Raw genomic sequence first — 13,229 nt, 5'->3', positions numbered from 1 at the left:
TGGGCAATTCAACCACCAAAATCATTTAGGAAAAGGTGTGAGCCTATTTCCCTTTCAAGTACATCCTGGACGAGCACTCCAAGTTCCTCAACGGCGGGCTCATGAACCAGCTCATGGACCCGCTCCCCCTCGATCCTTACATCGAAGCTGCTCTATCCCCGGTTTCTTCTATGGTACAGTTGGTGGTGTCGGCAGAAGAGGAGGTTATCACCAACTCGCCCAACAGGTGTTTGATGATTTGCTTCAACCTCTTACAAAGATGTTTCAGCTGGGATGCAACACCACATCGTCAGCCTTGGCCACCACCTCATATTCATGTTGAGTTCTGGTGTGGCAGTGCTGCTTTACGTCCAATTCCATGGCCACCACCCACTTCCTTGGATAGTTTGTATACTAAAGAATTCTATTGTAGAGTGCAATTTCCTGGATTTGGTAGAACCTTTGTGTTCAATGCAGAGATTTTAAAAAGAGTTGGACGTACATCCGAAGCCAAAGATTCATCTCGCGTGGCTCTGAAATCATCATGGGGGACACTTGGCTGCAGTCATGAAGAGGCTGCTGAATTAGCTTCTTTGTTGGATGGATATCAGCTAATGCGTGCAGCGTCAGCATCTGATCGGGTGTCTTCGCTGAAGAATTATCACCACACACTGGGGTTATGCGACCATTGGGCTGAGAAGAGGTTTAATGGTCACAAATGTGTGCAGTTCCACGCCATCGAAGAGGTATGTGAATTTTTGTGTATGGAGGGTAGTCCAGAACAGAAACCAGACTCAAATGAACAGTTGATATTGACGCTATATTGTACAGCGTGGTCCGGAGCGCATGCGGCTGCTACATTTTGTCTTCGAGATTCGATTCAGCAACAGATTCGACAGCAAGACGTATTGGTACTGGGTGATCAGACATCGTTTGTCAAGGAAATCACGACAATCGTTTGTCGAGCTGGTTCAGGAATTGGTATGGCTGTTGGCCTTGTTTCTTCTAGTCTAGGTGCTGTCACTAGTGGCCAAGGCAATTTCAAAGTCTTAGTTTGGGATCCTGGTGGTTATGCATATCACAGCTTGGGGACAAGTTGTATTTTAAGCGGTGGAGAATGTCAACATATCAGACAGTAGCAATGAGCAGACAGCGAGAACAAGCCACGGGACACGAGAGTCCATCGTCCAAATGCTAAGGTTACTGAGCCAATATGGGCCAAGTAGTGGGTCAAGTATCTATGGATCGCTTGATGTTCTAGTAGTACTATATAAAAGACAAACACTTGTGTAATAGGGGCATGCACAATTTAGCTATCAAACATCAGACAAACTCGTCTTCCTCCCAGCTATTCCCTTCTCCAAGTCTCATTCTCCTCTGAGCTCTTCCTCTCCGATCCCCCTTTCCAGGTTTCCCAGGTGTTGCTAACATGTTGATGCTCCGGCAGCGGCAGCAGCAGCAGGAGGACGACAGCGACAGCACCGCAAGCAGAAGGCTGCTGGTAAGGGCCATCCATCAGCTGCAGAGCCTTGGAATAGCCTACCATTTCCAGCAAGAGATCAGATGCATCCTGCTGCCGTCCATGCAGCAGCAGCAGCCTCTTGACTTGCATTCAGCTGCGCTACTGTTCAGAATGCTCCGAGGGCTGGGCATTCCAGCATCCACAGACATGCTGATGAGTGCACTACTGAGAGAGGAAAGCGGCAAGCTAGCTGCTGACAGCGATGGACTGCTCGCTCTGTACCAAGCTTCATATCTTGCCTTCCCGGGAGAGACGGAGCTGGACCAGGCAAGGGCGTTCGCCGTCGCCAAGCTAGCAGGACGACGTGACGACGGCTCTGCTGACAGCTGCCCCAGCTCCACGCACTTGTCGCTGCCGTTACACTGGACAGCTCCGAGGCTGCAGGCCATGTGGTCGCTCAAGGACCAAGTAGAGCGCGGCCGCCCCGACCACCAGGACCAGGCCATCATCCTGCAGCTTGCTCAGCTGGACTTCAACCTGGTGCAGGCTCTCCACCGGCGAGAGCTGGCGGAGGTGACGAGGTGGTGGAAGGAGACCAGCCGCCTGGGCGAGCACGCCTTCGCGAGGGACCGCGTGGTGGAGTGCTTCTTCTGCGCCGCCTGCATCGCGCCGGAGCCGCGCCTGGCGGAGTGCAGGGAGGTGCTGGCCAAGGCCGGCGCCCTCATCGTCCACCTCGACGACATCTACGACGTGTACGGCACCCCGGACGAGCTCCGGGCCTTCACCGACGCCGTCGCCAGCTGGGAGCACTCTGCGACGAGGACGACGCACTCCCCGAGTACATGAAGGCAATGTACTCGGCCATCCGGACGACTTCGGCCGCCGCAGCAGATCGCGTGCTCGAGAAACATGGATACGACATGCTTCCACTCTACAAGAAGGCGGTAGGTAGTTGAGTTGAGGTCGATGTGGATCGATCCGTCGTGTTCGTGTGCTACAATGAAGTGAACTGAGTGAGACGCGTATATATGTGCATGCATGCAATCGCAGTGGCACGAGCTGTGCAGGGCGTTCCTGGTGGAGGCGCAGTGGCAGCAGCAGGGACAGTGGACACATGCCCAGCTTCGCCCAGTACGTCAGCAACGGCTGGGTGACGTCGACGGGGCCTCTCCTACTGCTCCATGCACTCCCTGCCGCAGCCGCCATTCCGCGTCCGCCCATTATTACCACCGCCGCCTGCACCGTCGACTACTACCCGAGGCTGGTGGAGCTGTCGTCGACCATCTTCCGCCTCTGCAACGACTGCGCGTCGCACGAGGCGGAGTCGGAGCGGGGGGACGCGCCGTCGTCCATCGCCTGCTGCATGGCGGAGCCCTGGTGCGCCGGCGGCGAGGAGCAAGCCCGCGCCGCCGTCCAGGGCGTCATCGCCGAGACCTGGAAGCTGCTTAACAGGGAGGTCTGCTGCTCGTGTGCGGAGCACGAAGAAAGCTTGACGACCATGGCCAATCTGTGCCTCAACCTCGCCAGGGTCATCCACTGCATCTACCAGGATGGGGACGGCATCACCACGCCGACTCATCGCATGAAGCGCATGGTTAAGGACCTGCTCTTCAATCCTATACTCTAACTATACATGGAGTATAGTCAAGAACATTTGGACATTTTTCAGTGAAATGAAAATTCGAATTTGTCCAAATCAGTAGGCAGACACCACCGCACACAAGTTTTATATATACGTATGATGCAGAAACGGTGCATCTTATTATCACAATGTGTCGAGAAACTGTAGGGTCCCACCGGTCAGTTAGATAGATGAGGCCCCAGCGTATGCAGATGATACCTGACTGGTTGGGGCGTGGGGGAAGGTGGCGGGTCCCATCTTGCAGCGAGGCACGTAGCAGCACCGCTGCCTGCCGCACAGGTTGGCAAGGGGCCGGCCTGGTGGATTGAATGAAGGGCGTTAATGTGCGTATTAAATGGGCTGGGCCGCCATCAATTTCTGAGCACCCCCATCCGTCACTTGCTACGTCCACCCGCCACGCATGTACCCCAGATTTCCTCCATGAGGAATATTGCAAAATCCAATTCAACTTATTGGTCAATACATATGTGTTGGATATTTTTAAACCAAACTTGAGTTAGTGTTTACGTGTACTTTGGACTTACTTTTACTAGCAGTAATTATATAATATGGTCACCTTTTTTTATTTTCGAAGGAAAGGGAAGGAGGCGGAGTCAAACAAAAGAAAGGTGCTATTTCTCCGGGTGTCCTAAACGATTTCGCGGTGCTCGTGCTTCGCTGCCCACTTTCTCCACTTCCTCCTCCTCGCGAGCTCAGCTCGCGCACCGCCGCAGACAGCGCCGCCGCCCTCTCCTCCTCCCCTTCCGCTTTGCCGCCACCCACTGCTGCCGGCCGCCGCAGGCACCCCATGGCCCCGACCGGGCGGCTCCTCGCGGTAGCCGCCCTCTCCTTCCTATGTGAGTGCCTACCTCCTCGTGATCTGCCCCCCTGCTTCTGATTCTTTCCATTTCCTGCTCCTATTTCCCTTGTTTTTTCCTCCCCAAATGCGAATTTCAGCAGCTACGCGGGGCCCTGGATTCTCGCTTCTTCTCGCTCCCGGTCCCGGATGATCCTCCGTTCCCTGCGCTGTGCTTTGTTGGCTTTGATCTGTCAGGCGCATTCATCTCCCACTGCCACTGCCTGGGCGCCAATTCTCCTTGCAGGCAAGAAAGCCCGCTGATTTGTGCTCTTCCCTTGCTAATGTGCAGGTCTGCAGGGGCCGTGGGGAGATTCAGGCAGCGCATTTGCTCAGAGCCAGCCGCCGCTTCACCGGACCGTTCGCGCAGAGGCAAATGACGGCGGCGGCCTCATGCCGGAGCTCCCGCCCAGCGGCCTCATGCCCATGCCGGAGCTCTCACCCAGCGGCTCTCCCACGCCATTTGTCCCCTTCCTGGCGCCCGCTCCGCTCGCGCCATTCTTTAACAACAGCACGCCAAAGCTCTCAGGTTGCACAACTCTCTCTCTCGCTAATCTACTTTTCCTTCCTTTTCGAGCTTGGTTACGGTTGGGGGGAGCTAAAAAGCTAGTGCGAACGTGCAATTCGTTTTACAACTAAACAAGATGCAGCTGTGGTCTGCCAACTGAAAGTGCCTGTCGATTTCCTTAATGCTTTGCAGGAAAATGCACGCTGAACTTTACCGCTGTCGACAAACTCATGACCACCACAGCTGTCGACTGCTTCACCTCGTTTGCTCCTTTCCTGGCCAATGTCATCTGCTGCCCGCAGCTTCAGGCAACACTGACCATCCTCATAGGGCAGTCTAGCAAGCAGACAGGGTCTCTCGCATTGGATCCCACGGTGGCCAACTACTGCCTGTCCGATGTCCAGGAGCTGTTGCTGAGCCAAGGCGCCAGCGACAACCTTCACAGCCTCTGCTCGGTTCACCTCTCTAATGTAACCGAGGGATCCTGCCCTGTTAGCACCGTCGATGCGTTTGAGAGCGCCGTTGATTCGTCCAAGCTTCTTGAAGCCTGTCGCAAGATTGACTCTGTTAATGAGTGCTGCAGCCAGACATGTCAGAATGCGATAAATGAAGCTGCCCAGAAAATCTCGTCCAAGGACGCAGGTTTGACGAGCTACACCGGGAGTCCCAAGACTGACAGCTGTAGGAATGTTGTTCTGAGATGGTTGTCAAGCAGGCTTGACCCACGGTCCGCGAAGGAAATGCTGAGGCAGATTTCCAACTGCAATGTCAATGGAGGTACTTCCAAACTATAATAACGAATGCAATTGTGATTTCCATGTCTTAAGTTGTTATCTTCTGTTTTGTTATAAATGAATACATATATATTCCCTGCTTCTGTTATAGTTCGCTTACAAAATTGACAATTCCATAGCTTAGTCCTTGGTTGGTACATCTGCAATAATTAAAACGGACCACACCTTCTAAGGGGGTGTTTGGTTTATAGGGACTAATTTTTAGTCCCTCCAATTTATACCATTTTAGGCCATAAATTGCTAAAAACGAAAACTAAAACTCTATCTTAGTTTCCGTATTTAGCAATTTAAAAAATAAAATATAATAAAATGGAGGGACTAAAAATTAGTCCCTAGAAACCAAACACGCCCTAAGATACTAGATGCTGCAGACCGTGTCCATGCAACCTTTTACTGACTCATCATGTTAACGGCCTCTTTACCAAGCAGGTTGATCTGCTTGCATTTCTGCAGTAGAAAACGATTCTTACATCCAAATATTGAGTTCATAAATTAGTTGAAGCCAGAGCACACTGCACAAGCACCAAAATGGTTAAACTTTAAGCATGGACTAGAGTGGAAGAGATCAAAATTTTCAGGTCTATAAAGGAATGGAAATGCTGCAGCCAGATAATTTAACTTTAAGAACATTATGCTTTTCTTTTTGGCTGAAGAGTACCATACTCTAAAGCAAGAGATTGAACAATCCATGTAAGGGTGTCTGAATTTGGAACTCTTTCATGCTATTTGAAATTGACGGCATTGAACTGAATAGTAGCCTAATGCAAGGTTTTCACTTCAAGTGTTCAGGTAGCAATATGCCACTAGGGTATTAGGTGCCATGGTACTGAAATATGTATGATTTGGATTAAGAGAACGGAAACTTTGGCATAGTTGTCTGAGGCAAAAGGATATCGATCATTTGAATAGCCATAATTATGTAGGTGCTGAATTTCAAAAGTTTATTGGACCTAGTAGAATACATGGATATATGTTTTAAATTCTTTAATAACAATTTAAAATACTTTACTACATTTTGAGTTCTATTCTACTTGTTCAGCGCTATTTTTTTTTATACTGAGCAACCTGTTCTTCCTCCATCCCCTCCAGTTTGTCCTCTAAGCTTTCCAGACACAAGTAAGGTGGCAAAAGAGTGTGGTGGAACAATGACGAACAGTACTGCATGTTGCAAGGCAATGTTAACTTATGTAGCCCATTTGCAAAAGCAAAGCTTCATAACAAACTTGCAAGCTTTAAATTGTGCCTCTTTCCTTGGGGCAAAGTTGCAAAAGATGAATGTCAGCATGAATGTCTATAGCTCTTGTCAAATAACATTAAAAGATTTTTCACTGCAAGGTAAGTTATTCAAGACTTATCAATTGATTACGCATAAGGGTCATATTTATCTTCTGGCTCTGCATTTTGTGGCAACTGAACTGATGAAGTATTTATTTACCTTTTCAACCGGTGTGTTTGAATGACTGGCCCCTACTGGATTTGCAAACAGTTGGATCTCAAGGTAAGCTATCATTTTCAAGTTTTTTATTAGTTTGTTGACTTTGTTCTAAATTCTAATGGCGCCTGCTGTAAATAATTTTTTGTATGGCGTGCGATGCTCTGGTTAGAAGGGCAGGCCAGGCAGGGGCGTAGGCCGCGTAGCTACGCTCAATTTTTGGGGTCGGCTGACCCTAATGACTTTAAAAAATGCAATGAAAATCATTGGTTAACACTGTGCATTAAGCTATTTGACCCTATCGGCCAAGCCTACTGACCCCGGCGCCCTTACATGCTAGCTTCGCCCCTGAGGCCAGGTGTAGCGGTGAGAGCTGTCTCAACGAGTCACCATGCCACGGGTCTGAAGCAGCCTCGCCGCATTTGCGGAGGAAGGCTTGCCTAGGTTTATCCCTTCCACAGACTCCACTCATTTGGGATCCTCCGGCACTTGGTTTGCCCATTATTATGCTGTGCCCTGGTTAAGCTGAAACTCAGTACTATAGTCCTTGCAAAATGCGATTGATTGTACATGTCTTGCCAGCCGCATTAGTGCTTGGAAACAATATATGCTAGATGTTGTCTGGTAAACTATACACTAATCAGAGTCAGGGGTCAATAAGTTGTACTTTTTGTTTAGTTTTCACAAGGGTTTACATTATGTTCTATCTTCAAAGTAGAAGTGCACAAACTGTTGGATGGATCTACCTTTTGAAACTGTTTTTTATATCCAAAACCCAACCTAGTAGGGTCTTGTTTGGAAATGGTGACTAGGAGTTTGTGCAGCTCAAAATTTCCTTGAGGGACCCCCTCCTACAAACAGGCCCTCATTTGGGGAAAAACATGGACGGTTGGACTATTCACATAATGTGAAGTTGTTCTCAGCAAACATTCAAATAAGTAGCATCAGTTAGTCCTAGGAGAACAAAGGGTGCAAAATTGTGTATAATAGAACTACATGTAGAAGCTGGAATTCTGAGCACATCTATTATTGACTACCTTGTTTCGTTGAGAAATTGCTTCTGTACTGCCTGGCTGACAGATTAATTCTTCAATATTGCCTAATTGTTAAGAAAACATTTTATGCTCAAACTTATTAGATTAGACCACACATAATCAATATTAGAGCAGTACCCAAAAGAAACTGATTTTATTCTTTAGTAGTGATTGGTATCGTGGTTTTACACAGAATCTGGATGCCTCCTTCCAAGTATGCCCTCTGATGCATCTTTCGACAGCACTTCTGGGATTAGCTTCACATGCGATCTGAATGACAACATCGCAGCCCCATGGCCATCTTCCATGCAAGCACCATCTTCATCGTGCAACAAGTGTATGCTCTCTACTTGCTGTGCTGAACATACTTTACTATTTAACAATTCTGTTTACATGTGCATCGACTTCTTCAGGTTTTATCTTAAACGCCACTATTTTGGTACATAAATCTGTACACTTAAAAACCATGAAGTTAAAATTTAAGCCTTCTGTTGTATTCCACTAGATTATTTCCCCCATCATTTATGCTGAAACTGTTTCTGATGATGCCTGAATGTATGATTCTGTTGCAGAAGCAGGTTTAGTGATTCAATATGCACCTTTCTTTCTGCTTGTGGTGGTTATACTTATACCCCATGTTTGTTTCACTGTTTGCTGAATTTCTTGTCTTCTCTCTTGTCTTAAGGGCAGTTTTTAATGTACCTCAACTAGTCGTTAGATAACTAGTCTAATGAATTTCACTGATTGCAAAAATTTCTTGTATCCTCCAACTCTTCCATCTTGAATTTAAAGCACTGTTGTTGTGTAGCCTAGCTGCGCAGGCAAGTACTTGTGATATATTAATTGCTTAAATATAAGGCTTTCCAGCTATATATCGTGTCATGGATCTCTTGGATGTGTGATGTGTCTGCTGTTTTTTTCCCCATGTTATGTTGTCTGATGTAACTTTTGGTTCTTGTGTATGCAGCTGTCAATATCCCAGAGCGACCTGCTGCGACATCGGCACAAAGTGGTGAGAAGATATAGGAGTATATGTCTAATGCTTTGATCTGTGGTGTATATTTCTAATGCTCAAGGACAAGATGAAACTTCCCTGTTTGCAAGTTACAAGAAGATCTGAGAGTTCCTTTTTGCAGGTGTGAACCACAAGAACCTAAAGCTAAGACTGCTTGCCTCTTTGGTCTCCCTTCTTCTGGTGCTCTTGGTACAAGTTTAGCAAGGTCCAGTTGCCCTATTATCGCGATGATTCGTTCAGGAGAGCTAACTGGAAGTCAGTGAAGCGCTGAGTTTTTTGCGATCTCGCGGTCGCATCGAAGTGTAGTAGGTTTCACGTGTATTTTATTTTATTTTATTTTTTGAATCTCCTGGTAGCAATTAGTGTAGTTTGTTGTAAGGAATATATGTATAATATAATGATAGTAGTAACTTATATTCATTTGTATAGCGAGAAAGAACGTCTGGTGGACGGATTCCAGCATTGTTTAACACAATGTTTATTGTTTACTAATTGATGTGTTTGATGTTGATAGACGGATCATTTGGTGCTGTTCAACATTACATACCGTCTAGTTTTCTTTAGCTTGGTGTCTGCTGCTCATGGCACAAGATGGTTATGCTTGATTCCTGTACTGAACGGTGCTACGTTGCTCTGAATAATTGGTTACTTAATTTTTTTCAGGCTGGTCTATCTGACACGTCTTATCATATACAAAAGCAGTAAATTAATGGAACTAAGTGGTGTTTGGAAGCAAATATCAGATATTTGAATGGACTATTAAATATTAAATATAATCGTGCTTGCTGTTGATATTCAGACGTACACAAACTTGTTTAAAATACCATGTACTATTTGTGGTTTCAGATACTAGTAGTACTATTAGTTTAGTTTAATCAGCATCGACATTTCCATGTGATGTGACGCGATGCGATGTTATGTAGCCCTCAAGGCCAACATCAAACTCATTTGGATCCGTCTAGTTGTGTCTATCTATTCCCACTTGATCCTACTGCACTAGAGTAAATTTTATTTTCTAACTCATTGCAGAAATGCCATCCGTATTTTCTTTTTCAGATCACTTTGGTTGACAGTACTAGAGCCTGATTGGATTTTGTTCGTGCGAATATCTGGCGGGCTGGCTGGCTGGCTACATAAGCAGTGCAGGACAGAAGAATGCGTCCGACGTTGGTGGTTTGGTACGTCTGTCATCCTTTTTCTTTTGCCTTTTTTTTTTAAAAAAAAATGCTGTTTCAAGGTTTTTCAGCTACACATTCCACCTTTCTCTGGTTTATGTATTGTAGAAAATATTTAAAACACTCTGTATAAGCTTAAACAACAAAAAACTTGAATTGCATATTCAGTGCATCCCAATGCAAAGTCACTCCTTTACGGCCCCTCACATCCATCGTCTAGAGACCCACGAAAACAGATCGAAATTTGTAATTTGGAGTGCGTTTGCATCCGGGCAGATTTTTTTTCCAATTTGGAGAGAGGTGAATGGACAAGCATAGCATTGCATAGAAGAGAAAGGGGCAGTAGTGCTGCTGACCGTGACCACCGGAGCGGAGAATGAACGAATCTATCTGCTCCTATCAAGTACACAACACAAGTAGACAGACTATAGAATAGGATGAATAGTTCTTCTCCCCTGCGCGATGGCGATGGCTTCCTCGTGATGCGGCGCTCGGTCTCACGCCACACATGACAAGTCACATGCGCATGCAAACCAACCACATCACCTCCCTCTCCTCTCCACGAGAGGGATGAGATGAGAACATGATCATTCCATGACCCCCTCCTCCGCCACCGCTCGCCGCCGGACCTCCCAGAGGAGGCGTCCCTGCAATGCCGCCTCTGCCTCCGCCAGGGCCCTCGCCGCCGGCCTCTGGAGGCTGCGCCACGCCGAGCGGATGATGGCGGCCGGGGCCTCGCCGCCGCCCGCCGCCCAAACGAAACCGGTAATGAATGTGCTGCGATCCTGCCTTCCTTCCTTGTGCTTCACCCCGCCATTCCCATTCTCCCTGATTTGATCTGTGTTCTTGCCCTCTGTTTCTTTTGGGTGGAAAAACAAATTCACAAGAGGCCACGGATTGGATTGTTTTGTTACCGCAACTTTGAAACTAATATTGACGTATTCTGATTTCTGGTCAAAAGCCGATTATTTTTTTTTACTGAACAATCATCCCATCCCAAAGATGTTTTTTTTCTTCTCTCTTTCTTATATAACTCCTAACTCCTAAGTGATTCTGGGGATTGGATCATTAGGTATGCATCCAGGATTCGAGATCTGATAAATGGGAAGAAGAAAAAAAGATTGCTGCAGATGACTGACTCCATTTCAAGAAGAGCACTCTGTATCCATGATAATTGATAACCCAACATGTATACATAATGGGACGAACGGAGATGACATCTTTATGTGGATCGATCTGTTTCTGTAGATGAAGACTGATCTATTTTGTCTGTCCCGCAGCAAAAGCTCATGGGACGGAGCCGGACGAGGCCAAGCCACCACCTCTGCCGTTGCCGATGTACTAGCAGCAGCACTAGGAATGGCATCCTAGACAAGGTAAAATCGACACCTCCCAGTCTGGGCAGCCGTCCTCATTCCCTTTCTCAACAATTCCGCATGGACTGCAGATCGACGCGTGCTTGGACGGCTCCTCGTCCATGGAGAAGGCCACCAAATGGGATGCCAACCACTCGCATCTGAGGGGAAGAAGAGCACGGGGACTCCGATTGGACAACATCTTCTTCGCCTCGACATCAGCAATGTCTTCCCCTCTGCTGCTGCTCATGGAGGCGGAGCTGGAGAAGGCGCGAGGCGAAGCCAGGGAGCTGGAGGAGGAGCGGCGCCTTATGACCAAGCGCCTGGACCGCTTCCTGCGGAGGCTGGCCGAGGAGAAGGCGGCGTGGAAGTCCCGGGTCCGGGACAAGGCCCGCCACGCCGTGGCCGCCCTCCAGGACGAGCTAGGCGCAGAGCGGAGGCACCGGAGGCAGCTGGAGCAGGCCAACGCCAGGCTTCTGCGCGACCTGGCGGAGGCGCGGGCGGCGGCCAAGCAGCAGGCGCAGAGCTACGAGATGGAGCGCAAGGCGCGGGAGCTGATGGAGGACGCCTGCTCCGAGCTCACGCGGGAGGTGGAGGAGGACCAGGCCGAGGTGGAGCTGCTCCGCGGGGAGTGCCTGCGCATGCGGGAGGAGATGGAGGAGGAGCGCCGCATGCTGCAGATGGCCGAGGTGTGGCGGGAGGAGCGCGTGCAGATGAAGCTGTCCGACGCCAAGCTCGCGCTCGAGAACAAGTACACGCACCTCAACCGCTTGCAGGCGGAGATGGAGGCCTTCCTCCGCAACAAGGGCGACGAGTCAGCCTCCCACTCCGCCGTGCTGCGGGAGGCGCGCCTCATAAGCGACGCCGCTGCAGCCACAAGCTCGGACCACTTCCGCCGCAAGGAAAGCGAAAGGCAACATGCTGCCGCTGCGGAAAGGGAAAGGGACGGCGACGGGCGCAGGAACAGCAGGCCCGCGAGCCCCGCGTCGTCCAAATCCAGCGACATGCTGCAGTCCGTCAGCCCCGCGACCGACCTCTTCTTGGCCAAGGCCGACGGCGGCGACGGCGACGACGACGACGACGACGACATGTTCGCCGACGGTGGCAGCTCGGCCGACCTGGAAATGGCTTCCTGCAGCTGGGTCGGCACCAGCGACCGCTCAGCTTCGGTGGCCAACGGCAACGGCGGGGTGACGACGGAGGCTCGTTCGTCAGGCGCGAGCCGGCGTTCAACCAAGAACACCGCGCTCATACGCAGGCTCTGGAGGTCCGCCATCACCGAGAGCAGGAAGAAGACCGGGAGGACAGCTGCCGACTGGTCGCCGTCTTATTCGGACAGGAGGATGTCGAGCGTGACCGCGGAAGGGCCGCCGCCGCCGCTTCCTCCTCCAGCCGTCGCAGGCGAGCAGTGCAGCTCGTCAGGCGGCTCTGGATTGCCACAGCGGGTAGGGGGAGGGGGAGGCAGGCTGAAGCAGAGCCTCAAGGAGAAGCTGATGGAGGCGAGGATGGACGATCAGAAGCCCCTCCCCTCCGTGTGCAAAAACCTTGATGACGAGCAACACTACCAAAATTCATCAGATCACAAATTCTGAATATATGGTATTGATAGATTAATAGGCATATATAAATACCACCATAACATCCATGTACTACTCCCTGTATTATATTATATTATATTGTATTATATTGCACTCCTACATAACATACTAGTCTTGATGTCCAATGTACATTGTTCACATCAGATATACAGATCATGACGCTAACAGTGACAGAGGCCTCTAACTCATTTAACATTTGGTTTTCTGCCTTAACGACCTAAACCAATGCCATCTACTTATTCGTTCAAAAAATGTATCGAAAGTCTAGCCGTTTTCTTTTTATTTAGCAAGACCGCCTTTGATGAACCCTAAAAAATATGGGAACGTGATATTATAGATGACATTATTTATGGAGTGAAGTTTAAAATATGGAATGATTTAGGAAATAATGTGATATGAG

General features: G+C 48.9%; 2 protein-coding genes across 5 annotated transcripts; both read left to right on the top strand.

Moving 5' to 3' along the window:
* Positions 1 to 3,742: 3,742 nt before the first annotated feature.
* On the top strand, positions 3,743 to 9,216 carry LOC100276335 (uncharacterized). Its single transcript, NM_001365963.1, has 8 exons — positions 3,743 to 3,919; positions 4,211 to 4,447; positions 4,619 to 5,203; positions 6,310 to 6,555; positions 6,707 to 6,718; positions 7,880 to 8,023; positions 8,654 to 8,698; positions 8,823 to 9,216. Exons 1-8 carry the CDS (start codon positions 3,871 to 3,873, stop codon positions 8,900 to 8,902), a joined length of 1,398 nt encoding a protein of 465 aa, NP_001352892.1. The 5' UTR covers positions 3,743 to 3,870; the 3' UTR covers positions 8,903 to 9,216.
* A 464-nt stretch (positions 9,217 to 9,680) lies between these two features.
* LOC103631866 (myosin-11-like) lies at positions 9,681 to 12,971 on the top strand. 4 transcript variants are annotated; one of them, XM_020540684.2, is made up of 4 exons: positions 10,344 to 10,641; positions 10,949 to 11,065; positions 11,157 to 11,252; positions 11,324 to 12,940. In XM_020540684.2, the coding sequence occupies exons 3-4, from the start codon at positions 11,166 to 11,168 to the stop codon at positions 12,821 to 12,823; spliced, it is 1,587 nt and encodes a 528-aa protein (XP_020396273.1). In that variant the 5' UTR covers positions 10,344 to 10,641; positions 10,949 to 11,065; positions 11,157 to 11,165; the 3' UTR covers positions 12,824 to 12,940. The 4 variants fall into 4 exon arrangements, with proteins under 4 accessions (XP_020396274.1, NP_001288550.1, XP_008651915.1 ...); XM_020540685.3 differs by lacking the exons at positions 10,344 to 10,641; positions 10,949 to 11,065 and adding an exon at positions 9,681 to 9,879; NM_001301621.1 differs by lacking the exon at positions 10,949 to 11,065 and having other exon boundaries at positions 10,223 to 10,641; positions 11,324 to 12,971.
* The last annotated feature ends 258 nt before the right edge of the window (positions 12,972 to 13,229 follow it).

The sequence above is a fragment of the Zea mays genome, chromosome 7 (assembly GCF_902167145.1).
Source record: "Zea mays cultivar B73 chromosome 7, Zm-B73-REFERENCE-NAM-5.0, whole genome shotgun sequence".
NCBI lineage: Eukaryota > Viridiplantae > Streptophyta > Magnoliopsida > Poales > Poaceae > Zea > Zea mays.
The sequence above is the reverse complement of the archived record's forward strand: the minus strand, read 5'-3'. Positions and strand labels throughout refer to the sequence as shown.